We start from the raw sequence: 24,516 nt of genomic DNA on the forward strand, positions 1-24,516 counted from the left end.
CCATGAAAACCTTCACCAGAACGGGTACCTCCCCAACATCCTCTTCAGTAAACACCGAAGCAAAGAAATCATTTAATCTTTCCATGGTGGCCTTATCTTCTCTAAGGGCCCCCTTTAATCCCTCGATCATCTAACAGTCCAACTGACTCCCTCACAGGCTTTCTGCTTTGGATATATTTTTAAAAGTTTTTACTGTGAGTTTTTGCCTCTACGGCAAACTTCTTTTCAAATTCTCTCTTAGCCTGTCTTATCAATGTCTTACATTCAACTTGCCAACGTTTATGCATTATCCTATTTTCTTCTATTGGATCCTCCTTCCAATTTTTGAATGAAGATCTTTTGGCTAAAATAGCTTCTTTCACCTCCCCTTTTAACCATGCCGGTAATCGTTTTGCCTTCTTTCCACCTTTCTTAATGTCTGCTGATGCGACAAAATACAGGGCACTATTCCACCTACTCCACCGTTCCCAAGAAGGAAGGACCACTCTGACCCACCCCGGAAGAAGGATCCAACAGAAGGTAGGCTTCAGAGAGGTCCAGGGAGGTTAGAAACTCTCCTGGTTGTACTGCCATTATGACGGAGTGAACAATTTCCATCCTAGTTCTCTTGCTATTGACCCCAATAGGACCCCCTTCTCCATACCAGGAAGAGGGCTGGAAGAAAGAGGCCCTATGCCCCTCCACCCCATCCTCGCCTTTTCAAGGAGGAGCAAAACGTCTTCAGAGTTCCTTGACTTTTTGAAGGACCAAGGCACATGGAGAGGAGGCAGAGGAAGCCCCTGTATCCTTCCTGCCTGTTCTCCTTGCATTCACCTAACTTTGGTGGTGGTGGGGGGGGGGGGGGGAATCAAGGAAAGGCATAATATGTCTGTTTTTAGGAACAAATTATCTATATAAATATGCTTTTTAGCAATGATATTCTGCATAGCTAATTCTTAGTAATAGGATGGAAATGCCCCAGTATAAGATCACTGAACTATTTGTGTTTCTTTATGTGTGTTGTGTGCATGTGTGCTTCCCTGTTAAAAAATGATACACCAGATGATTTTATAGAGTAAAAGAGGGAAAGTATTTTCAGTAACTCAAAGAGAAACAAACTGGGACTTTGAGCTATTGGTTGGCAGAGTAGTTGCCTGGTCCCATGGCAACTAGTTCTAAAGCTGATTGTTGGTGAGACTTTGTGATGTCAAACAAGTAACCTGGCCAGGCTACTCATAGTTTTAGTGTTTTATAAAATCAAAAAAGACTTTGGTTTGTCCATCTGTCCATCTGTGACACTGACATCACAAGTGGGCAATTAGGGAACCAAAAGCAAAAATGATTGCAGGAAGTAACAGAGGAAGAAGCAGAAGGGCTAGCAGAGGTTCCCAGGCTTTGCCAGCCAAAGAAAAAGAGACGCCAGCTGCCAAAGCAGAAAGAACGGCAGGGGATCCCAAACTTCACCGGCCACCGAAGAAGAAGCGTCAGTTGAGGAAGCAGTGGAGCTGGCAGGGACTCCCAAGACCTGACAGTCAAGCAAGAAGACATGGCAGCAGGGGAAGGAGCAGGTCATCTCAGGCCCATCCAGCCAAAGAAGAGGTGACAGCGGCTAAAGCAGTGGACCTAGCACAGGTTCCCAAGCCCCCCCAGCCAAAGAAGAAAAGGCGCCAGCGGAGGAAGCAGAAAGGCTGGCCAGGGTTCCCCAGCCCCACCAGACAAATAAGAAGAGGCGTCAGTAATCCGAGGGGCAGATCCAGTGGGGACTCCAAAGCCTTGCGAGCTGATAAAGAACAACCGAAAGGAGGAGCAGTGAGGCCAGCTAGTGCTTCTAGGCCATGCCAGGCAGAGAAGACACGGCGCCGGCGCAGGAAGCCGCAGGTTTTGCAGAAGTTCCCAGGTACTACCAACCAAAGAAAAGATGCTGGCAGCCAGAGCAGCAGGACTAGCAGGGATTCCAAGGTTCCACCAGCCAAGGCAGAGATATTGCCGGCTGAGGAAGCAACAAGGCCGGTAGGAGTTCCCAGGCCCTGCCAATCCAAAAAGAAGGACTCCCACTGGCAGAGGGCGCCAAGGTCTGCCAGTCAAAGGAGAAGAGGCAGCACTGGATGAGGAAGCAGAGCTGGTGGGGTTTCCCAGGTCCCACCAGCTGAAGATGAGATGAAGCTGGTGGCCAAGGTGGGGGCAGTGGCAGTAAGGGGAGGTGAAGGAGGAGAGAAATGTTTTGAGGAGGAGGGGGAGAAAAGGGAGACATGGGAGGGGGAAGAAAAGGAAGGAGTGGGGGAAGAAGGTAGAAGAGGAGAGAGAAAATATTGATGAGGGGAGGAGGTAGGGGGTAGGAAGAGAGGGAAGGAAGAGATGGTTGAACAGAGGGGAGGATAGAAAGGGGATGAAAGGGGAGTGGGTAGGAGAAACAGCTTGGATGAAGAAGGGAAAGAACATAGAGGAGTAGACTGGGGTATGTGTGTGAGAAACAGGGAAAGACTGACAGACACACACAATATACACTCACCCCTCCTACCCACACATACACACACTCCCACCCACACACACCCCTCCCCCTGTCTCACATGTTTCCATGCACCCCTACAATTTCCTCTACCCTGACACTCATACCCTACTCCCCTCGGGCAACTGCAAGACACTCAAGCACAGCTATTTCTATAACACACACGCACTCATGAAGCAACTATAAAATACACATGCAGGCTATGGAGTTATTAAATACTCTTAAGTTGCCATGCATTTCTATACTTGTTATATATAAATATATTAAATCATAGGGAATAGCCACTGCTATTAAATTGCATCAGCAGCATGGGATCTTCTTAGTTTTTGGGTACTTGCCAGGTTCTTGTGGCCTGGTTTGGCCTCTGTTGGAAACAGGATGCTGGGCTTGATGGACCCTTGGTCTGACCCAGCATGGCAATTTCTTATGTTCTTAGATATCTATCTCTCTATCTCTATATATGAATGAGAGAGAAGATGTAAATATTGCATTATGTGATTTTTTTATAAATTTTAAATGTAACACCCCCCCCCTCCCCTTGTGCCCCCCCCCCCCCTCACACACACACACACACTTTGTCAGGGGTCACCTTTGGTAAGCTGCAGGAGTGGAAAAACCTTATTGCAGCCTTGGAATCAACAAAACCCAGGATTCACATCCACTGGGGAACAGCAAAGCTAGGAAGCCCAAGGAGAGACTTATACTCACTCTAGAAAGAATTCAAGATCCATACCAGAATTGTTGTTCCAAAGCAAAAGAAAAGGATTATTATAAAGACCAAAAAATAATCACAGTCCAGATGACAGGCAGAAGGAAAAATCAACATACATTCCAAACAACAACAACAAAAACACAACTCCCCCAGACAGTTCCAGTGCTCAAAAATCTTATTCATGTCAGTTCACACTTCTAAATCCAAGGATTTGGGGCTAAGCTGTTTGCCTGCAAACTCACATCATTGTCCTAGAATCCCTTCCAGACCATATGAAAGAAAAACCATTCACAATTCTTGTTGTAGCTCCACAACCTTCTCTGCCTGTAGGCTTCCCTAGACAGGAATAGAAACACTTTACCTTTCAGAGTCCTTGTCCTTCTGTCTGGCTTTCAGTCAAATCATGACAGGAACCGCGCCCCAGCTCCTCCAGAGGGTTTTGGGACCCACACTTCAGCCCCGTGCCCTTGTAGGCTGAGCTGCAGATGTCCCTCTCTACAGATTTCAACCACTTCAATTCCCAGGCCTGGATGGTGTCTGGACCTTCTTGTAATCCTTGGTCCAGACACCATCCAGCTCCTGCAGTCTCTTCAATCTCTTCTAGCACCAGTAATCTGCTTGTGCCTTGTGGGAAAACACTGTTTATAAGGATGGAATGAAATTTGCTTTTTTGGAAAAAGGTGAAATCCTGGCTATTTCCATGTTAGGCTCCTATAAGTAGCTGTTAAATCTTTGTATATTTTTATTTGATAATATTTTTAAGATGTTTTTATCTGATGTTTTTAGTTGTTATAGTATTATTTGTGAATGTTAAATTTTATTTGTAATGTTCACCTATTTTATTATGTTTATGTATTGATTTAATTGTTGGAAACAGCACCAGCAAGGGTTTTTCCCTGAGTAAATGGTTACCAAGAGTGAAAATAAATAAGTAAATAAATCGACAAAAACTCCGTAGGGAATAGAACCTCCTACCAGCTCACTAGTTGCTTAGACCTTTCCCTGCTGGAAACACAGCAGATCCTTGAGTGGCCTACAAAGGGTCACAAAGCCATTTTTATGCATGTAAACTGAGCTCCCTGAATACCGCTGAAATGATGCACAATCTACAGTAATTGAACTTTTAATCATCCCGAGGGGGATGCGCTTTTAGGTCAGGCGAGGAAATTCTATGCATTAATTGCATTGTCACCTCTACACCTATTATTTTCCAAGCAGTTGCAAATGTACTTTCAGGTTGAAAGTTGGAGCAAAGCCTGTTGGTAAAAAAAGTCCATGGGCATGGGATAAAAGCTACTTTATGGAAAAATGAGAATAGAAGGAGGAGTTTGGAGAGAAGTGGTTTAAGCAATGGGGGATATGAGGACTCATGTCTGTTTCTTGAAAACTCTGGTCATGAAGTGTTTGCTATAACAAAAACATATACATTTTGTACTTAAAAGTTTGATAAAAGATTACATTTAAAAAAAAAAAAAACCAAAGTACCCACAAACTTTGCCCCAATGTGTACAGTTTGAAAACTGCCCCTTATATGTACATTTTTAAACTGTTTTTATAATTATAAGTGCAATAAATTACATGTGCCATTCTTTTACTCTTAATCAGCAAATAGCATTGTTATTTTTCCAGAAGGCAGGGGCATAGTTCCACGTCCCTCATGCCCGCACCCAGTCTCCCTGCCATTAACATACCATGCCAAAACTTGAGTTGCCTATAAGCAGGTCCCCTGGTCTCCTGCGACTCCATGGCCTCAGGAAGGGCTGCAAACTCCAGTTCTTCCTGCCTGATTGCTTCTTCTGCGCTTATTTGACGCAGAAGAACAAATGCTAGTAAAATAAGCAGCGGCTGTGGCCACTACATCTTTTCAAACCCCACCCCCACCCCCACCTCTTCCTCCCTGCCTCTCCCACGTGTCCCAATTGCAGCTTTCTTAGGGCAGAGTATAGCAGCAGCAACACAGCAGCTCGGGCTTCTTCCTCTTCCTGTGCAGCCCAGGGCTGGTCTGGCTGCACAGGAAGAAGAAACAGTCAGAGGCACTGAGTTTATGCTCCTATACTCTGCTCTAGGGAAGCTGCAATAAGTAGTGTGGATGAGGAGAGGGTTTCGGTGTAGGTGCTAGTGAAAGGATCAGAGGGGACATTTATTTATTTATTTATTTAACATTTTTCTATACCAACCTTCATGGTTAAATACCATATCAGGATGGTTTACATCGAACAGGGGTAAAAAAATAACTAGGTAAAGGAAGAAACAAAGTTACATTAAACGAGGACCGTGAACTTGGAAGCTTAGGTAGCTGAAAAAAGATAAAGTTAAGTTAAAAGGAGAAATAACAAATTCCGGACTAGAGATAGTTCGGATTAGAGTTAGTCCACAAGTTAGAGTTGGTATCCATGCTGTCCAGGTAATCAGAGGAGTAGATAACGTCTAATGTGTATCCCAGGGTTCTGGGAAGGCTAGGCGGAACAGCCACGTTTTGAGTTTTTTCTTAAAAGTTAGCAGGCAAGGTTCCAGCCTGAGTTCAGCGGGGAGGTTGTTCCAGATGGCTGGGCCTGCTGTCGAAAATGCTCGGTCCCTGGATGCAATGAGTCGTGTGGCTTTGGTTGGAGGGGCTTGTAGCGTTCCTTTGGATATTTCTCTCATTGGCCTATTAGAAGTATGGAGTTTTAATGGGATTTCAAGGTTGAGATAAAGGAGATCGTAGATGGATTTGTGTATTAATGATAAAGATTTGTGAAGGACTCTGTGGTTGATTGGTAACCAGTGTAGATTTCGGAGGATGGGTGTAATATGATCATTCCGGTTGGTGCTTGTTAGGATTCTGGCAGCAGCATTTTGTATCATCTGAAGTGGCTTAATGGTTGAACTGGGTAGACCTGTGAGGAGCGCGCTGCAGTAGTCTATTTTGGCAAATATCAAGGATTGAAGAACTGTCCTAAAGTCGTGGAAATATAAGAGAGGTTTGAGTCTTTTTAATACCTGTAGTCTGAAGAAGCAGTCTTTGGTAATAGTGTTAATCATACTCTTTAGGTTAAGACGGTTATCAAGTATTACCCCAAGGTCTCTAACCTGAGTATGAATGAGGGCGTGGTTATGTTGGGTCTGTGACTGGTAGTTGTCTTGGTTGGCGGAAATGAGGAGGAGTTCAGTCTTGTTAGCATTGAGGACCAAATTTAAACTGTTGAGGAGACTAGTGATAGATTGTAGGCAGTTGTTCCAGATCGAGAGTGATTTGTTAATGGATTCCGTTATGGGGATCAGGATCTGCACATCATCTGCGTAAATGTAGTGAATAAGGTTGAGACTTGTTAACAGTTGGCACAGGGGGAGGAGGTAGATATTGAAAAGGGTGGGGGACAGGGAGGATCCTTGAGGTACTCCTAGTGATGAATTTTTTGGTGGTGATTCTTTATTATTTATTCTGACCTTGAAGCTTCTATCGCTAAGGAAAGACTTGAACCAGTTGTAGACTTGTCCTGAGATGCCTATGTCTAATAGACGATTCAGGAGAATGGTGTGGTTGACAGTATCGAACGCCGCTGATATGTCTAAGAGGATTAGAAGAAAAGAGTGTCCTTTGTCCAGTCCCATAATAATATGGTCAGTTAGGGAGATGAGCAGGGTTTCTGTGCTGCGTGATTTGCGGAAACCATACTGTGAAGGATATAGTATATTGTAATCTTCTAAATACTCTGAGAGCTGGGTGTTAACCACCTTTTCTGTGATTTTGGCTAAGAATGGAAGATTCGATATAGGGCGAAAATTAGCTAGTTCACTAGGGTCTAAGTTGTGTTTCTTAAGGAGGGGTTTGAGAGAGGCGTTTTTTAGGATGTTTGGGTACAAACCTTGGGTTAAGCAGCAGTTTATGATGTTGGCCAGTGGTCCGGAGCTTGTGTTTGGTATGAGTAGGAGTAGCTTGGTTGGTAGGTTGTCTGTGGGGTGGCTGGATGGTTTCTGCTTCTTGAGAATGGATTCGATCTCTTTAGATGAAGTTAATTCGAAGTTGTCTAATTTGGCTCCCTTAAGCATATGGGTATTGGTAAATGAAGCGAGGGTGTTGTTATTGGGTGGAAGGAGTGAGAGTGTGTTTGATAACTTCTGCTGAAAGAAAATGGCTAGCTCGTTTGCCTTGGATTGAGCTTGTTCATCTGGGATCGGTGGTGGTAGTGACTTTGTGATTTGAGACACATAAGAGAAGAGAGCCTTCGCGTCATATTGGAGATCATGGATTTTATTGGCGTAAAAAACTTTTTTTGATTTTAAAATTGATGACCTGTAATGATGTAAGGTTCCTTTGTATGATGAAAGTGTAGAGGGGGAAGGGGCTTTACGCCATTTGTTTTCCTTATGTTGTAGTTCTTGTTTTATCTGTTTGAGTTCATTGGAGAACCAAGGTTGATTTCCTTTTTTTAAAGGATTAATTCTTTTCGAGATAGATGGGCAGTGCTTATTTGCTACAGCTTCAGTGATCTTGTGCCAGGAGAGCACCGCTGTGTTGGGGTTGGATAGATCTATATTTTTTAGATCCTTAGTGAGCTGTTCGCTGAGTGTGTCGGAAGCACATGATTTCCTGAAGTGAATGGAGGAGAGGTGTTGGGTGGTGGGTGTCTGTTTTTTTGAAGTGAGGGTGGTTGTTATCAGATAGTGGTCTGACCAGGGGATGGGGGTACAAGCCGGATCCTTGGTAATGGAGAAATTAGAGTTGATAAAGATAAGGTCCAAGGTGTGTCCTGCTTTATGTGTGGGTCCGTTGAAGATCTGGGTGAATCCCATTGCATGGGGGTAAAAGTTAGGGAGAGTTGTAGGTTGGAAGGGATGGTGGTAGTATATGTAAAATAAGGGGATCAGAGAGGCTGTGGAATGTGTGTGTGAGGGGATTAGAGGTTTTATGGGAAGTATGTGTTAGTGAGTGAGGAGTGTGGAGTGAATGAGAGAGAATCTTCCACAAGAAGGGTGTGAATGGATCAATCCTCCCTCTCTCTTTATCTGGGATCCCATCTTTCCCCCCTTTATAAGCCCTTTCCTTCCTTCACCTCCCTTCTCTCTGCTCCTGAGTTACCTACTACTCATTCCCTCTGCCCCTTCCCCTGGTATCCCTTCTCTCTTTGAGGCCCCATCCCCTAGAGTGAGCTAAAGGTGCAGGATGGCAAGAGTGAGTGTGGGGGGACGGAAGTGAGTGAGTGAGAGGGTCAGAGAGAATGTCGGAGAGGGAGTGACTGGTGTTCAGAGGTGCTATGTGATGACTGAGATGTGGACTGAGATGTGTCCCCCATATTTAAACTGTGGGTTAGAATGAATGGTTAAGATTGTGAACAGGTCATTAAAAAGAGGGTTGCCCTCCCAAGGGCCGAATTTTAAAAGCTTTGCTCGCGCTAAAAGGCTCACAAATATGAATGTGTGAACTGTGAGTGAGTGACGTGGGTATTAAAAGCCACCAATTATGCACGTATATGCGCATGCACAAGCTTAAAACGGGGGCAGGGCATGGGCATTATGGGGCAAGGCCAAAAACTACACACATAAATCCATATTTTAAAACCAGAGGCCACAGCATGCAGTGGCTTGTTAGCTGTGTATATTTGCTGCTGCTCTTGATGAGGTGTAAGTTTGCAGAACTTGCTTTTCAGACTTAACACGGCAGGGTAAGGGGTCCAGTCAACTGGGGGGAATGCAGGCTGAAGAACTAGAGGAGTCTGGATGACCTTGATGTAGACTGGGCATACTGCTGGACTACATCGTAAAACAGGGAGGGCCAGATTTTCAAAGATACGTGCATACCCCCCGAAAACCTGGCCCAAGCTCCCCCTGCGCGTGCCGAGCCTATGTTGCATAGGCTGCCGGCACGCGCAAAGCCCCAGGATGCGCGTAAGTCCTGGGGATTTCCTGGGGGGCGTGTCGGGGGGGGGTGTCGCGGCCGGCGTGTCATCGGGGGCGTTCCGGGGGCATGGCCGCGGCCTCCAAACCAGCCCCCGGACCGGACCATGGCGCACCGGCAGCTGGCCCGGTGCGCGCAAGTTACGCCTGCCTCGGGCAGGCTTAACTTGTGCAACAAAGGTGGGGGAGGGGTTTAGATAGGGCTGGGGGGTGGGTTAGGTAGGGGAATGGAGGGTAAGGTATGGGGGGGTGGAAGGAAAGTTTCCTCTGAGGCCGCTCCAATTTCGGAGCGGCCTCAGAGGGAACGGAGGCAGGCTGCGCAGCTCGGTGCGTGCAGGCTGCCAATTTTGGGCAGCCTTGCGCGCACCGACCTCGGATTTTAAAGGATACGCGCGGCTATGTGCGATTTATTAAAATCCGGCGTACTTTTGTTTACACCTGGTGTGCGAACAAAAGTACGCACGGGTGTACTTTCATAAAATCTACCCCGGAATGTCCTTCGCATTAGCACGCTTTAAAATTTTCTTACCTACGCGCATTAAAGCCGACAAAGTCCTAAGGAAGATATGCGAAGTAAGTTTGCCTGAGTAACCACTTAAAATTAGGAGCATACTTTTTTGTGGTAGGTGTATTTTAAATCATACACGTGCAATTGCACACATGATTTCAATTTCCAGCCTATGTTCGCTCGCATGCCCCTACGTTCGTGTACGGGTACCTACATGCTTGTTTTAATGTTACTATCTGAGTGCTTAAAGACATCTGTGATGCACACAATTTTGAAAAAAATCAGCTGGATCCAAATGTTTGTGAGAACAATAGACCTATCTCTTATTTGCCTCTCCTATCTTACAGGCCGATACAGTAAAGTGCGGCCGCGGTTACCCTGCTTCTAACCCGCTTTCTACTCACAATTTGGACGCGTTAGTCCAACCCGCGATTCACTATCCCTTTTAACCCATCCTTACCGCTTCTTTAAATCAACGGGTAACCCTTTCCGCCCGCGGCATGTATATGAGATGTAAACGATCGGATTAGCTATTTCCCCCCATTCAGTAATGTGCGCCCCGACTATCGTCTTTTTAACCTGCAGTTTAGCCGCGCGTTTAACCTGCTAATTTACCGCCTACCCCTACCCCTGCGTTAGAGGCAGGGGTAAGGGTAGACGGCAAACTTTCCCCCAGCCCCCGCTCACCTGACCTTGCCGCGTCCATGGGTGCCGGTCTCCGGGGCAGCCCAGTCCTCTCTCCCCTCCTCCCGAAGCAACTTTAACCAAAAGAAAACCTAAAAACCTAAAATCCCCTCCTCCCGAAGCGACTCGACATGTAAAGTATTGTGAATAAGTGTAACCAAAGTTAACTTACTTTTTCTTTCTTTCAGTCCTTTCAGCCCTCTCTGCCCTCCTCCGGAGGCGCACGCCGCAGCTTCCCTGCCTCCCGGGGGCAGCTGGCGGCTTCCAGCGGCCCCCACCAGCGAAGACGGACGAACGCACGCCCGTTCATGTGCTTTCGCTGGCTTGAGCGCCCGTGCACTATGGGCGTGCGTTCCTCCGTCTTCGCTGGCGGGGGCCGCTGGAAGCCACTTTCGCCGCCGGCTGCCCCCGGGAGGCAGGGAAGCTGTGGCGCGCGCCTCCGGAGGAGGGCAGAGAGGGCTAAAAGGGCTGAAAGAAAGAAAAAGTAAGTTAACTTTGGTTACACTTATTCACAATACTTTACATGTCGAGTCGCTTCGGGAGGAGGGGATTTTAGGTTTTTAGGTTTTCTTTTGGTTAAGGTTGGGATCCACTTCCTGGTACCTGTCATTTCAAATGTCAGTTGAAATGACATTTGAAATGACAGGTACCAGCGCACCCAGGATACTGTATAGGCACTGTATAAAGCGCCTATACAATAAAATGGATTGCGTTTCATGGACGCGCGTTGGACGCGGCTTGCTTTTGCAGGCCATTTAAATAGAGTATCGAGCGGTATGTGATCTGAACTGGCGTGCGGCAAACGAGGGTGCGCCCGGCACTGCCGCACTCTTTATAACGCGTCCTTACTGTATCGGCCTGTAAGATTGTAGAAAAAAAAAGTGATTTTGAGTCAGTTATAGGGGTATTTGTAATGTACAGGTGGCCTTTCTGATATGTAATCTGCTTTTAGACCTGGATATGGCACGGATATAGCTTTGTTATCTTTAAGTGATGAGGTGGTTTTTAGATGCAGGATAACTATGTTTTTGATCCTGCTGGGTTTGTCTGATGTTTTTGATCTAGTGGATCATCAGCTGCTTCTGGAGAGCTGTCAATAGGTGGGTGTGAGAGAGGATATGCTAAATTGGATTTCTTCTTTTTGACTGGTAGGATGCAGGTAGAGCAAGTAGCAGATTATTGCAGCTGCTAAGGCCTGTAATCCCACAGGGTCTTTCTCCCCTGTTTAAATTTTTTTTTGCAACATAGCCCGAAGCAGTTTACAGGATAAATAGACATAATAACAAACAAAGATATAGCTGCTTTCAAACAATACAGAGCCTACTCACAATGGATATGCAAGGCAAAACAGATGGATCTTCAATTTTGCTTTAAATGTCTTTATGCAGTGTGTTACTCTCGGATCAAAGGAATAGGAACTCCATGGCCCTGGGTCAACTATTGAAAATGCACACTCTTGTTACAGAGAATCTAGCCCAGCAGATAGTTGCAACGTCCAGCAGTCTCCTTTGTGACGAACACAGTGCTTATGTAGGATTGTAAATATGCAAAAGGGCATTCACCCAGGGACACGAGTCCATTGCCAGTAATATATGTGCCAACATTGTGATCTTATATAAGATTGATCGAATTGGAAGCCAATCTAACTGACAGAGCATGGGAAAGATGTGATTCTGTATGGGATGACCGGTAATAAGTCGCGCTGCTGAATTTTGTAGCAGTCAGTTGTAGATCATATCAATGTTTGAACAACTGCTCAAAAATTGGACGCTCTAAGTAAAGGCTTCAAACCGCATCAGACAGAGCTTGTAGAACCCTGTGCATGTGACTGCTTTAATTTGCTTTGTAAAAGTCAGTGCAGAATCTACGATCATGCCTAGACTGTACCTGTGAAGAGGACTGAATTGTGATGCTATCTATTTGAAAAGAGAGAGCAAATCAAAGGAACACCATGATGGAGGACTACAATTTCCATCCGTGCAAGGTTCAGAACCATCTTATTATCCTGAAGCTATTATCTTACAGCAGAGATATAGCAGAAATTTATAAGAGAACTCTTCTCCCAGGAAGACAACCTTTACATAAAATTGAATATCATCTGCCCCATACAGAGGCCAGCAAGCAGCCTGCATACTGGCGCCATGAAGATATTAAACAAGCTGACAGAGTGCTGACCCCTGCAGAACACCAGTAACAAGAGGATACCCTTTTTCCCAATCCATGCCTGTTGTTGGCAGCCAGATAAATAGGAATCAAACCAGGCTAAAACAGTTCTTGCTAGTCCATGTTCTCTAAGGTGTATTTTTTTAATGTTTATTTTAAGTCACCTTTAAAATATACAGAATGGCAGTTGGAAATGGACTTTACAATTGCAAAAGAAAAACCATAAATATCATTAATACAATAAAGCAACATTTCCCTTATTATATTCCATCTCCATTCCCCTCCCCCCAATATCCTATCCTGAAGTTGTTTGTCTTCTCCATTCCAAATAAGGTTTCCATATGAAATGATATCCAGTAGATTTATTGTGCAGACCAAAAGTTATCTTTTCAAGTATTGTAATTTCTGCCAGAATTCCTTTCCATTGACTTAAAGGTACCCTTTCCAGTAATGCACAATAGTAATCCCAGCTGCATGCAAGAAATGGGAGATAAGTTGTTTATACTGTTTACTAAGATCAAAGGATTCCCAATGCTCTTTAGCAACTAGCAATCCCGCTCCCCACACCCCTACCAACAAAGAGGGCTAGCATCACTAAATTTAGAGAAAAATGATTACTTATATGTTCAGTAAAATAACTTATATTTTCATTCTCTATTTTTATTACAGATGGATATTTTCAAAGTAGCGTACCAGATGACTTTCCAATCATCCTCATCTAATTGAAAGGATAAGTCAGCATTCCATCTTTGAATCAAAGACTGTGATGTTTTGTGTCTCATCTTGCAAATACCATTACAATATTTTTATCAATTTAATGGAGGCTCCTGGTCATGTACGATTATGTTCTAATCCTGTATGTGTACCCAATACCTCATTATTACCATGCACTCTAATATCCCTCCACAATTGCAAATAGATATGAGTATGTGATGAGCCATCTATATTTCTCCTTCAAATTCTGAAAGCACTTAGTCACCCCGCCCTGTCAGACTTGATCCAAAAAATGAAACCCCTTTGTATACCAATTTTGCATATTTAGGCCTGGATTCATCATTCTTCGCAGAATGATGAATGAATGAATCCAGCGAAAACGGAGGCGGGCCTGCGAAAGCCCACAGCCTTTGCACCATAGCGGGACGATTTTGGTGGCCGCAGTGTGCCGGCTGCTGGCTTTCGCACCAAATAGCGCCACCGTGAAAGGTGGTGCTATTCGGCGCGCTACTGCTGATAACATCGGTAACATTATCACTGGCAGTGAAGACATCTCAGACTCCTCCCTTCCACGCCTGACTCCTCCCCCCAATTTGCATTATATCGCATGCGAAACGGCCCTTTTTGCATACGATATGGCCTTATCGCGTGCATTAGGGCCCTAACGCACACGATAAAGTTTTAGTAAATAACCCCCTTAGTGACATAGGAACAAGAGACAATTGAGGGTTGCCAAACAGGATGGATATAGGGGAAATGTCCCCACTATCAACTTTCAAAAGATTATGCACTAATTTCCAGATCTTAGAAAAATGTGAAATGGTATATATACCCTACATATTTTTGAGAAAACAGCTGATCTCAAATGAAGCCCTAACAATTCAGATAAGCTATATCCCTCAGACTGTACTTGTTCCAGGTCCCACCAAGCCACTAAATCTGTGGATTAATTTAATTTGTTACTGCATTTGTTACTAGTGTACGGCTGTAAACTCACACATATTAGAACATTATACCATCCTTTGCTTTTTCTGTGTGTGCGCGTGTGGGTGCAGTGCACTGGTAGGCTGAACATAATACTAAAAGTTCTACTGTAGTGCATTCTCGGTGTATTGTTCAACTGTAGTCACACTACTGTCAGTGTGTCACACACATCTACTTCATTTCAAGAAATAAAGATTAGAAAACATTTTTTGTCCAGCATTGCAGCAGATAAAATCCCATCATGTCAGACAAAAGTATTAGAAGATGTGGGAAGCCCGCAGTTGTTGGTAGGGGATTTGTTAGCAAGACAACAGTGAGTCTCCCAACCAAAATAAAGAGGGATTTTTTCAAATCCTGAACATCAGCAGGAGAGGCAGGTTTGTTAAGCCATAAAATTGAAATTTGGGGAGGATATGCCAGTTCCATCAGTGTCTCAGTCAGATCCTGTTGTGTCAGAGGAGAGGGAAATGGCAGCAGTGAGGTGCAGTCAGCACTTTCAAAGGATTCGGTGAATCCCCAGCCCTAACCAATTTCCTTTATGCATTTGGATTTTGTTTGGTTTTTTTTTTCAGCGGTTTTTGTTTTTTTTAACATTTGGTTTTTTTTTTTTTAGAGTTGGGCAGAGAGAAACCAAACCCCTACCCAAGTCAATGCTGCCCTCAACCATTCAATCCACTTCATTGACCCACAGCCAGCAGTGGGAGTCGCGTTTAAGTAAATGTAATTTCTGCTGCCACAGGGCCAATCTCACAGCTCTTATCATGACATCAGCCCCACAGCAGCAGCTGATATCACATCAACAACTGAGGCGTCTCAAGGAATAGTTATTACGAGGTATCCCCTGACGAAGGCTGGTGATAGCCGAAACATGGTCCATGTCGGGCAGTGTTTGAAACGCTACAGTGGGAGCTAAGTATATTTTTAATGGAGAACAATTGATAATAAAATAAAGTAAAAAAAATTTTCTGGGTTTAGGAAAATTGGTTTTTAAATGGATTAAATACATTTGTGGGTGAGTTGTGGGAGGCAACGTCAAATGATTTCAGTGAAGTGCTGGACAAATGGCTGATACTGTTTGTGGCCCATTGCGTGGCAAGAGACAGTGGATTAAAAAAAAGATTTGCACTAAGTTCTGATGACGTTCTCTTGGTTTAAATATTAGCATAATGATGGTTTGACAATAAATAAGTTATTTCCTCTCTATGATTGGTTATTGATAATTTTGAGGGGATGTATATATTGGACTGAGAATGCCATTTATCACAGAAGCGTTCATGTTCAAATAAGTGCACCATCTATTTCTAGTTCACCAATCACTAATGATGTCACTGACACAATGTATTCATTGGATGCCATTCCAGTCAATGTTTTTATTCAACCCCCTTGGTTCTAGAGATGTGAATCGTGTGATCGATCGTCTTAACGATCGATTTTGGCTGGGAGGGGGAGAGAATCGGATCGTCGCAGTTTGGGTTTTTTAAATATCGTGTAAATCATGTAAATCGAAAACCGGCACACTAAAACATCCCTAAAACCCACCCCGACCCTTTAAAATAAATCCCCCACCCTCCCGAACCCCCCCAAAATGCCTTAAATTACCTGGGGTCCAGAGGAAGGGTCCCGGTGTGATCTTTTACTCTCGGACCTCCTGTGTGTTGTAGAAATGGCGCCGGCGCTACGTTTGACCTGTCATATGACAGGGCAAAGGTAGCGCCGGCGCCATTTTGTTTTTTTGTCCCCCGATGGCAGGAGCGTAGGAGATCGCTCCCGGACCCCCGCTGGACCCCCAGGGACTTTTGGCCAGCTTGGGGGGGCCTCCTGACCCCCACAAGACTTGCCAAAAGTCCAGCGGGGGTCCGGGAATGACTTCCTGCACGCGAATCGTTTTTCCATACGGAAAAACGATTCGCGTGTTGTCGTACGGCCGGCACCATTTTGCGCAAAATGGCGCCGGCCATACGGCAACACGATTCGACTGCAGGAGGTCGTTCCGGACCCCCGCTGGACTTTTGGCAAGTCTTAGGGGGGTCAGGAGGCCCCCCCCAAGATGGCCAAAAGTCCCTGAGGGTCCAGCGGGGGTCCGGGAGCGATCTCCTGCCGCGAATCGTTTTTCCGTACGCAAAATGGCGCCGGCCATACGGCAACACGATTCGACTGCAGGAGGTCGTCCAAAGCCCAATTCACATCCCTACTCCTGTGTCTCCTGCTTTGGCTGATATCTCTGGACTGATACTCTGGCCTTGATCCTGAGTACATTAAAGAGAACCTAGAGAAAGGATTCATACGACCCTCCGATTCCCCATCCGGAGCTGGATTCTTCTTCATGAAGAAGAAAGCTGGCAGTTTGCATCCTTGCATCGACTACCGTGCCGTAACCTGCAAGGATCGCTATCCTCTGCCACTCATCAGCGAACTCTTTGATCGCCTCCAAGGAGCCCAGATCTTTACGAAGCTCGATCTCCAAGGAGTATACAATCTCGTAAGGATCCAGCCAGATGATATTTGGAAGACCGCATTTAATACCAGGGACGGCCACTACGAGTATATAGTGATGCCCTTCGGTCTTTGTAATGCCCCTGCGGTCTTTCTACACTTGATGAATTAGATCTTCCGGGATCTACTGTACTCGTTCGTCATGGTATATCTAGACCAGTGGTTCTCAACCTTTTTTCTATCAGGACACACCTGAGAGATGACGTTCACATGCATGACACGCTGAACATATGACCAACAGAGAATAAATATAAGCATATGCTCTGCATCCACAGGAGTCCCCCGCTTACTAAGAATGGGATCAGAGCAGAACTAAGACATATCCCTGTACAGCTCATACAAAAAATATTCTGTTTCTGGTGTCATCTTAATAACAGCATCAGAAACTCCTACCAGGTACATTGTAAAATAATACAAACAAACCCCATTCTGTACACGTCTTTCAAACCTCCATACCTCAGCAGCACTAACTCCAAGAAATGAAACAGCAATAGTCCTACCCAGGAAAAGGCAGCATTTCTCCACCAGTGCAATATCATATTGAGAAAATACAACACATAAGGCTGATACAAACCTCTAGTAAAGTACCTCATCTCAGTCACATACACACAGAACACAGACAGACCTTCCTTCACCAAATATAGAATAAAAGACCACAAATTACAAATGTGGAAACAAAACCTGGAATGGAAACCCCCAAGACTGCATGCAGTACAAAACGAGATTAGAAACAAAAATCTATTTCCTCCTACACTAAGCAAAGTTCAAAGAGAGAAGAAATGCATATTCTCAAATCTGACATAGTATGGCCCTTGTACCCACTCACTCCCCTCCATGCCTCCATCACCCCTCACTTCTCCTAACTACTCAATCATCCCTTCACATGCTCATATCCCTGTCCAACATTCCCAACACTCCCACCTCTGCAGCCTCTTCCCTGTATCTCTTCTCTCCCCTGCTTAACTCTCCCTGCCCAGAATATCTCTGGACCACCTTTCCTACCCCTTCCTGCTCAGCATCCCCCATTCCCCACTCCCCCACTCCCCCAATCCAGCAGCCCCACACCCCATCTCTTTCTCCACTTCCATCTCTCTTCCCTACCCAGCAATCCCAACCTCCTTTCCCCCACCCGACTTCCTTTCTTCCTACACCTTCCTGCCCAGTACATTTCCCTCTCCTCCTAGCTCCCAGTCAGCAGAAAAGACTTAATTCCAAAGCAGAGTCTCTCTCCATCTTTATCAGCAACAGGTGAGGGCAAGAAGCATGAGGAGAGGAAGATGAGGAGGCAGCAGCAGCCTCCCTTATGCTCCTGTTTCGCATCCACATGGAGTGAAGAGAGCAGCAGCAGCCTCACTGCCAGACCAGGCTAAGCCGAGGAAGATAAAGTCAGTGTCCTGCTGGGCCCATATGAACAGGAGCTGGTGATATCCTGTGAAGGAGGAGGGAACAACCTCTCACCGGCAAGGAAGTAAGGAAGCAAGAGCAGCTTCCTGTCATACTCAGAAGTCAGCCAACTCCTGCCCAGACTGATGAGGAAAGATCAGTCTTCTGCTGGCTCTGCGACCCGCCTCCCGGGACTTTGCGACACACTAGTGTGTCCCGACATACCTTTTGAGAACCACTGATCTAGACGATATACTAATCTTCTCCAAGGACCTGAAATCCCACCGTTCACATGTTCGAACAGTCCTCCAACATCTCAGGGACAACCGTCTCTATGCAAAACTAGAAAAATGCATCTTCGAACAGACTCAATTTCCGTTTCTGGGCTACATTATCTCCAACCGTGGTTTTACCATGGATCCTGAAAAACTCCAAGGAATCCAAGCTTGGCCTCAACCAGTAGGTCTCCGCGCCCTGCAAAGCTTCCTTGGATTCACCAACTATTACAGGAAGTTCATTGCCAACTACTCAATACTAGCTGCCCTACTCACTGCCATGACAAGGAATGGTAGCAACCATCAAGTTTGGAGTCCCAAAGCTCAATCTGCCTTCCACGCCTTGAAAGAGGCCTTCTGCACCGGACCTTGTCTACGTCACCCAGATCCTAATCACCCCTTTGTCATCGAAGTCGACGCCTCAGCCATTGGGGCAGGGGGCAGTTCTGAGCCAATATTCCTCCAAGGGAGCCTTAGTATCCTGCTCATTCTATTCTCACAAATTTTCCCAGCAGAACAAAATTACATGATTGGAGACCGTGAGCTCCTGGCTGTGAAGTTGGCCTTGCAAGAGTGGCGTCCATGGTTAGAAGGAGCACAGCATAAATTCACGATCTTCACAGATCACAAGAATCTCAAACACTTGAAGGAAGCCCAGTTACTGAAGCCCAGACAAGCCCGCTCGGCATTGTTCTTTGAACGTTTTAATTTTGAACTTCGTTATCGTCCTGCAGCCAAGAACACTCAAGCAGACGCTCTCTCGCGCTCTCTTGAACCAGAGGATACACCAGACATTCCCAGACACATTATCGACCTAGCCTGTATAACCCTCGCAGTCACCAACAGTGTGCCAGCTGGGAAGAATGTGGTTCCACGCAGTCTCCGAGAACACTTCCTTCGCTGGGCTCACAATTCGAAGTTGGCAGGCCACCCTGGCCGGGCCCAAACCCTTGAAATGGTAAGGAGGTATTATTGGTGCCCTAACATGGTCAAGGACTCCCGCAACTATGTGGACTCCTGTTCCATATGGGCCGGATTTTAAATGCACTGCGCGCATAAATCCTGCTGGATTTATGCGCGCAGGGCCCTCGCGCGCCAGCACGCCTATTTGCATAGGCCGCCAGCATGCGCACAGCCCTGGGAAGCGCGTAAGTCCCGGGGCTTCGTAAAAGGGGCGGGGGAGGGGGCGTGTCCGAGGTGTGTCCGGGGTCAGGGGGCGGTTTGGGGCAGGACCGGGGGCGTGGCGCCGGCCCAGGGGCGTGGCCGAGGCCTCCGGACCAGCCCCGGGTCGGGTGATGGCGCGCCAGCAGCCCACTGGCGCGCGCAGATTTACATCTGCTTTCAGCAGGCGTAAATCTACCAACAAAAGGTAGGGGGGGGGGGGTTTAGATAGGGCCGGGGGGGGGGGGGGGGTGGGTTAGGTAGGGGAAGGGAGGGGAAGGTGCAGGGGGTGGAAAGAAAGTTCCCTCCAAGGCCGCTCCGATTTCGGAGCAGCCTCGGAGGGAACAGGCAGCGCGTGTCGGGCTCGGCGCGCGCAGGTTGCACAAATGTGCACCCCCTTGCGCGCGCCGACCCCGGATTTTATAAGATACGTGCGGCTACGCGCGTATCTTATAAAATCCAGCGTACTTTTGTTCGCGCCTGGTGCGTGAACAAAAGTACGCGCTCGCGCAAATTTATAAAATCTGCCTCTATGTGCACAACAGAAGCCCCCAACTGGCCGTCCATGGAGATTCCTTCAACCCCTTCCAGTGCCAACGGAACCTGGTCTAGCATCTTCACCGACTTCATCACAGATCTACCTCCATCCAAAGGCCACATGGTTATCTGGGTCATTATTGACCGATTCTTGAAAATGGGTCACTTCATCCCACTCCAGAGACTTCCCTCAGCTCCTGAGCTGGCTAAACTCTTCCTCAAACATGTCTTTTGACTAGACGGGCTACCCAAAGAGTTCATTTTGGACCGAGGTCCACAGTTTGCCACCAAGAATTGGAAATCCTTGTGTAAAAAATTCAAAATCACTCTGAATTTGACATCAGCTTATCACCCCCAGGTGAATGACCAAGCAGAGAGGACAAACAGGTCCTTAAAAACCTTCTTACGTTCTTACGTTAATGACCAGCAGGACGACTGTGCTGATCTATTACCCTGGGCTGAGTTATCCCACAATACTTATGTCGCCTCCGCCACTAATGTATCACCCTTCTCCATGGTATTCGGTCTCCAGCCACATCTGCATCTACCAGTACCACTCTCAGTGCCTTCACCGGCAGCTCAGTCAACGGCCCAGACGATGAGATGCTTGTGGAACCAAGTCAAGGAAAGGCTGGGCCAAGCTGCCGAGCGAGCTAAGTGCTCAACCGACACTCATCGTCGCACCGCACCCTTGTTCCAGCCAGGCCAGAAGGTCCGGCTAAGCACCAAACACATCAGGTTGAGACTCCCTTCTCAGCGACTTGCCCCCAGGTTTATAGGACCCTTTCCAATAATTCGACACATTGGTGCTGTGACCTATCAACTACGACTCCCTGCATCCATGGGAATCCACAACACCTTCCATGTCTCCCTGCTGAAACCATTGGTGTTGTCTTGGCCCTCTCAAAGGCCTCCCGCTCCCACTCAACTTGAAGCTGAACCTCAGGATGTACTTCAAATCAAAGAAGTCCTAGACATCCGACGACACAGAGGTCATTGGGAGTACCTCCTGTCCTGGGAGGGCTTCGGACCGGAGGAGAACTCCTGGGAGCCCTCCCATCACATCTACAACAAGATTCTCCTCGCTGAATTCCACTGGCTTCATCCTGAGAAGCCCAGGCCGGTAAGGGGGAGGCCTAGAAGGGGGAGTACTCTTGCGCTTCCTGGCCGCGTTGGCTCTGCAACCGGGCCTGCTTACCTGGTGCGACCCTCTACCAGCGCTTCCTCGAGTTCCTGCTCTATCCAACCGCGTCCTCCATGGTTGTCTCTGGCTCCCTCATGGCCTTCGGCATTGTGGCTGTCCTCACGCCAGGGCTTGGCATCTTCCTCGGCATCAGCCCCACCCCCTAGCATGCACACGGGGAACCCTGCCTAATTTAAAGAGCCAAGCACGGGAAGAGCTCTGGTGGCACCCGATTCTGATGTCACTCCTGCAAGGTATATATACCTCAGCCCGGCCCCTAGCTCTCGGCCTTGGCAATCGGGTCGTACACTCCAGTGTCTCTAGTTTTTCTTCCTGCATTCCAGTGTCTTGCTCCTGTGTCTCCTGTTCCAGTCTTCTGTTCCAGCATCTCCAGTTCCAACATCTCCTGTGTCTCCTGTTCCAGCGTTTCCTGCTCCTTTGTCTCTCCTCTCCTTGTAGTACCCTTCGGACTGATCTCACGGTACTGACCTCTGCCTGAAACTCTGACTACTCTACATACATAAGCTCATTCCTCTGGAACTCAATACCCCTCTGCAGCCACATATACCCTCTAGACCGGTGAGAACAGTCGTTGACTCTCTCTATCCTTGTTCCTAGTTCATTGTAATATCGTTGACTCTCTCTATCCTCGTTCATTGTAATTTCCTTTCTCAGTTAAATGTGAACCGACATGATGTGTCCTACGAATGCCAGTATATAAAAATTGTTAAATAAATAAATAAAATAAATAAATAATAGTGAGATTGGTCTGTATGAGATACTTTCCAATGGATCATTCCCAGGCTTATATATTAATGTGATGACTACATCTAATAAATTCCCTGTATGTTTATTGGATGTTATCAAGGAATTATATAATTCACCCAAAAGAGACACTAGATAGTCCTGAAAATACCTAATAAGATCTACTGGATAGCTATCCGGGCCAGGACATTTGTTGAGAGATAGAGATTTGATTGCCTGATCACCTCCACAGTACTTATAGGGGTTGAAAAAGAGGCCTTAACCTCTTTTGGTAGCTGAGGCAGAATAATCCCTTCTAAATATGTAGCTATCTTGTTCACATTAGCAACTCCCAACTCCCTATAAAAATTTTCAAAATACTCATGAAAAGTATCAACTCTGAGGATGTTAGGATTTTGCCTGTTTCACAGCCTTATGATACCTTCTTTACACCTTCCTACCATCAGAGGCTCTCAGTAAGCCTCTCTACTAGCCTTGCCAGGCTCCTCCTCACTGCCTTTGCCACGGCCCAGCCTTATGTAAACTTGTCTTACCAGAAGCTTCCTGTCTTCTCATGGTGTTGTTTCTAGCTCCATGACCTGATCTCAGTTCTGTCTTGCTTTGTCTCATGGCCTGCAGGCCTTCTGCCTAGCTCTAGCCTTGTCTTGTGGCCTACAGGCTTCTGGCTTGTGCTTTGCCTTGAGATCTTCGGGCCTACTCTGTTTTCAGCCTTGTTGCCTTTGTTCTTATATGTTCTTTGTTCAGTGTCTGCCTTGCCTACTCCTGCCCCAGTCTGCCTTGTTTGGTCCTGGCCTGCTTGTACCAGAGTCTTGCCTTGTCCGTTTCAGTACCCTGTCCAATCTTGCCAGTATTAGAGTTTTCCCTTGCCTTGTCTGATCTGTGCTTATCTAGTTCCAGGTCCAAGCCCTATATCCAGCCTTGCAATATCCTGCTTCTCAAGCCAGTCCTGCCAAATCCAAGTCCTATCTCCAGACCTGCTTCGTTCAAACCCTGTCTGTGTGGAATCACAACTATGATGTACTGCCACTGCAGAAACCTACTGGCCCCCAGAACCCAAGGGCTTAACCTGACGGGGAGGAGGCTAGCTAGGCAGAAGATCGGCCCTTTTCTTCTTCCAAGTTCCACCTTGCCATCCCGTGCCACTCCCCAAGTGGGTGTCCCTGACTCAGGGAGCCTTAACAGTTCAGACTCAGGGAGCCATAACAGAGGATAATGCTGTACAGCACCACCAATCCGCCTATCAAATGGGCCATTAGGTTACCTGGTTTGTTCCCCTTTTTTTTAATACTTTTGCCTAATATTTCTCATTGACTTCTCAATATTAAAACTCTATAACACTGGTAATTCATCCCTAGCCAAGGATAGCTACACAGCAGAAGTTGTAGAGAAGCAGAGGCTCCTGGAGAAGAAGGATCCCATTCCTCTCTTTAAAGTCTATGCAGAGGAACTTGTTCAACAGCTGGCAGCACAGAAGCTTACAGAGCCAATGCTGGCACAGAAAAAATAACCAGATTCTGGTACCACTTCATTAGCATGTGTAGATGCCCACCTGTGTCAACTGTAGAGTGGTGACTGAGGCCTGATACGCAGCACTCACACCCAGTCACCTAGATTTGTTCCAAGCAGGGGGAAAAATAACATTCAGGACCCTTAGGCATAGTACTATACTCTATTCAAAGTACTCTTCAGATTAAGGATGCTGGTGCAAACAATAACTCTTTACTTAGTAGTCAATGCCCTCAATGGCAGTGATATAACATTATACATTTTCTTGGTGATTAATCAATGGTAAACTATTACAATCACAAACACAATCCCTTAGAGCTACTTCCAGTGTTGGGTTTTTTTTTTTAGCTTCTCTTAGTTAATGACTATGTGGATTCCCCAACTCCTAGAAACACCACTAGTACCTGCAGTCCTATGTTTGCCAACTCTATAACCTCTTTTCTCCTGCTTTCTGTAACAGAAGGACACACTTCTTCATAAGTGCCAGCTCTGTGGGTGCTTGAGCACCGCAATATGGTTTCCTACACTCCTGCAGAGCTGTCAGGGAAGGCAGTAAGGAAACACTTCTGTCTTCATGCTACTGCACTCAGCTCCCATTGCAACCTATTGGTTGCCTGTAAAATGTCTGATCAATGGACTGCAGAGAAGGGCAGGCACTGCAATTCTGTCTCCCAGTTATTGCTATCACCTCCCCCTGCAGCCTATTGGCTGGCTGTATAATATCTGACCAGTGGGCCTGCAGAGGTATCAGAGTAGCAGTGTAGGACAGACAGTTTTTTTTAAGGTGCAGTGGAGATGGGGAGGGCTGCTGATAGAGGGTCTGGGAAAAGTAATGAGGCATAGAGGAGACGTAAGGAGGGTGAGAGAGTGGCTGAGAGAATGCTAGAAGTTGATCTAAAAGGGGATGCTGGCTGGGAGAGAGAATACTGCTGTAAGGTAAGGATCTAGGAGAGAAACTGAAAGAAGGAATTCTGGCTGGGAGAGGAGGTAAGGAACTGTGAGGGGAAGAGGGACAGAGAGAAGCTGAGGGAGAGGAATAGACACAGGCTGTGAGGGCAGAGAGGGAGGACATGGGCTGTGAGAAGAGGA

At 46.5% G+C, this 24,516-nt stretch overlaps 1 protein-coding gene across 1 annotated transcript; it reads left to right on the forward strand.

Annotated features, from left to right (window-relative positions):
- The first annotated feature begins 1,256 nt into the window (after window positions 1–1,256).
- Window positions 1,257–13,161, forward strand: LOC115093244 (serine/arginine repetitive matrix protein 2-like). The gene is made up of 2 exons (XM_029604919.1): window positions 1,257–2,154; window positions 13,096–13,161. The coding sequence occupies exon 1, from the start codon at window positions 1,318–1,320 to the stop codon at window positions 2,086–2,088; it is 771 nt and encodes a 256-aa protein (XP_029460779.1). The 5' UTR covers window positions 1,257–1,317; the 3' UTR covers window positions 2,089–2,154; window positions 13,096–13,161.
- Window positions 13,162–24,516: the final 11,355 nt, after the last annotated feature.

This window comes from Rhinatrema bivittatum, chromosome 6 (genome assembly GCF_901001135.1).
Source record: "Rhinatrema bivittatum chromosome 6, aRhiBiv1.1, whole genome shotgun sequence".
Taxonomy (NCBI): Eukaryota; Metazoa; Chordata; class Amphibia; order Gymnophiona; family Rhinatrematidae; genus Rhinatrema; species Rhinatrema bivittatum.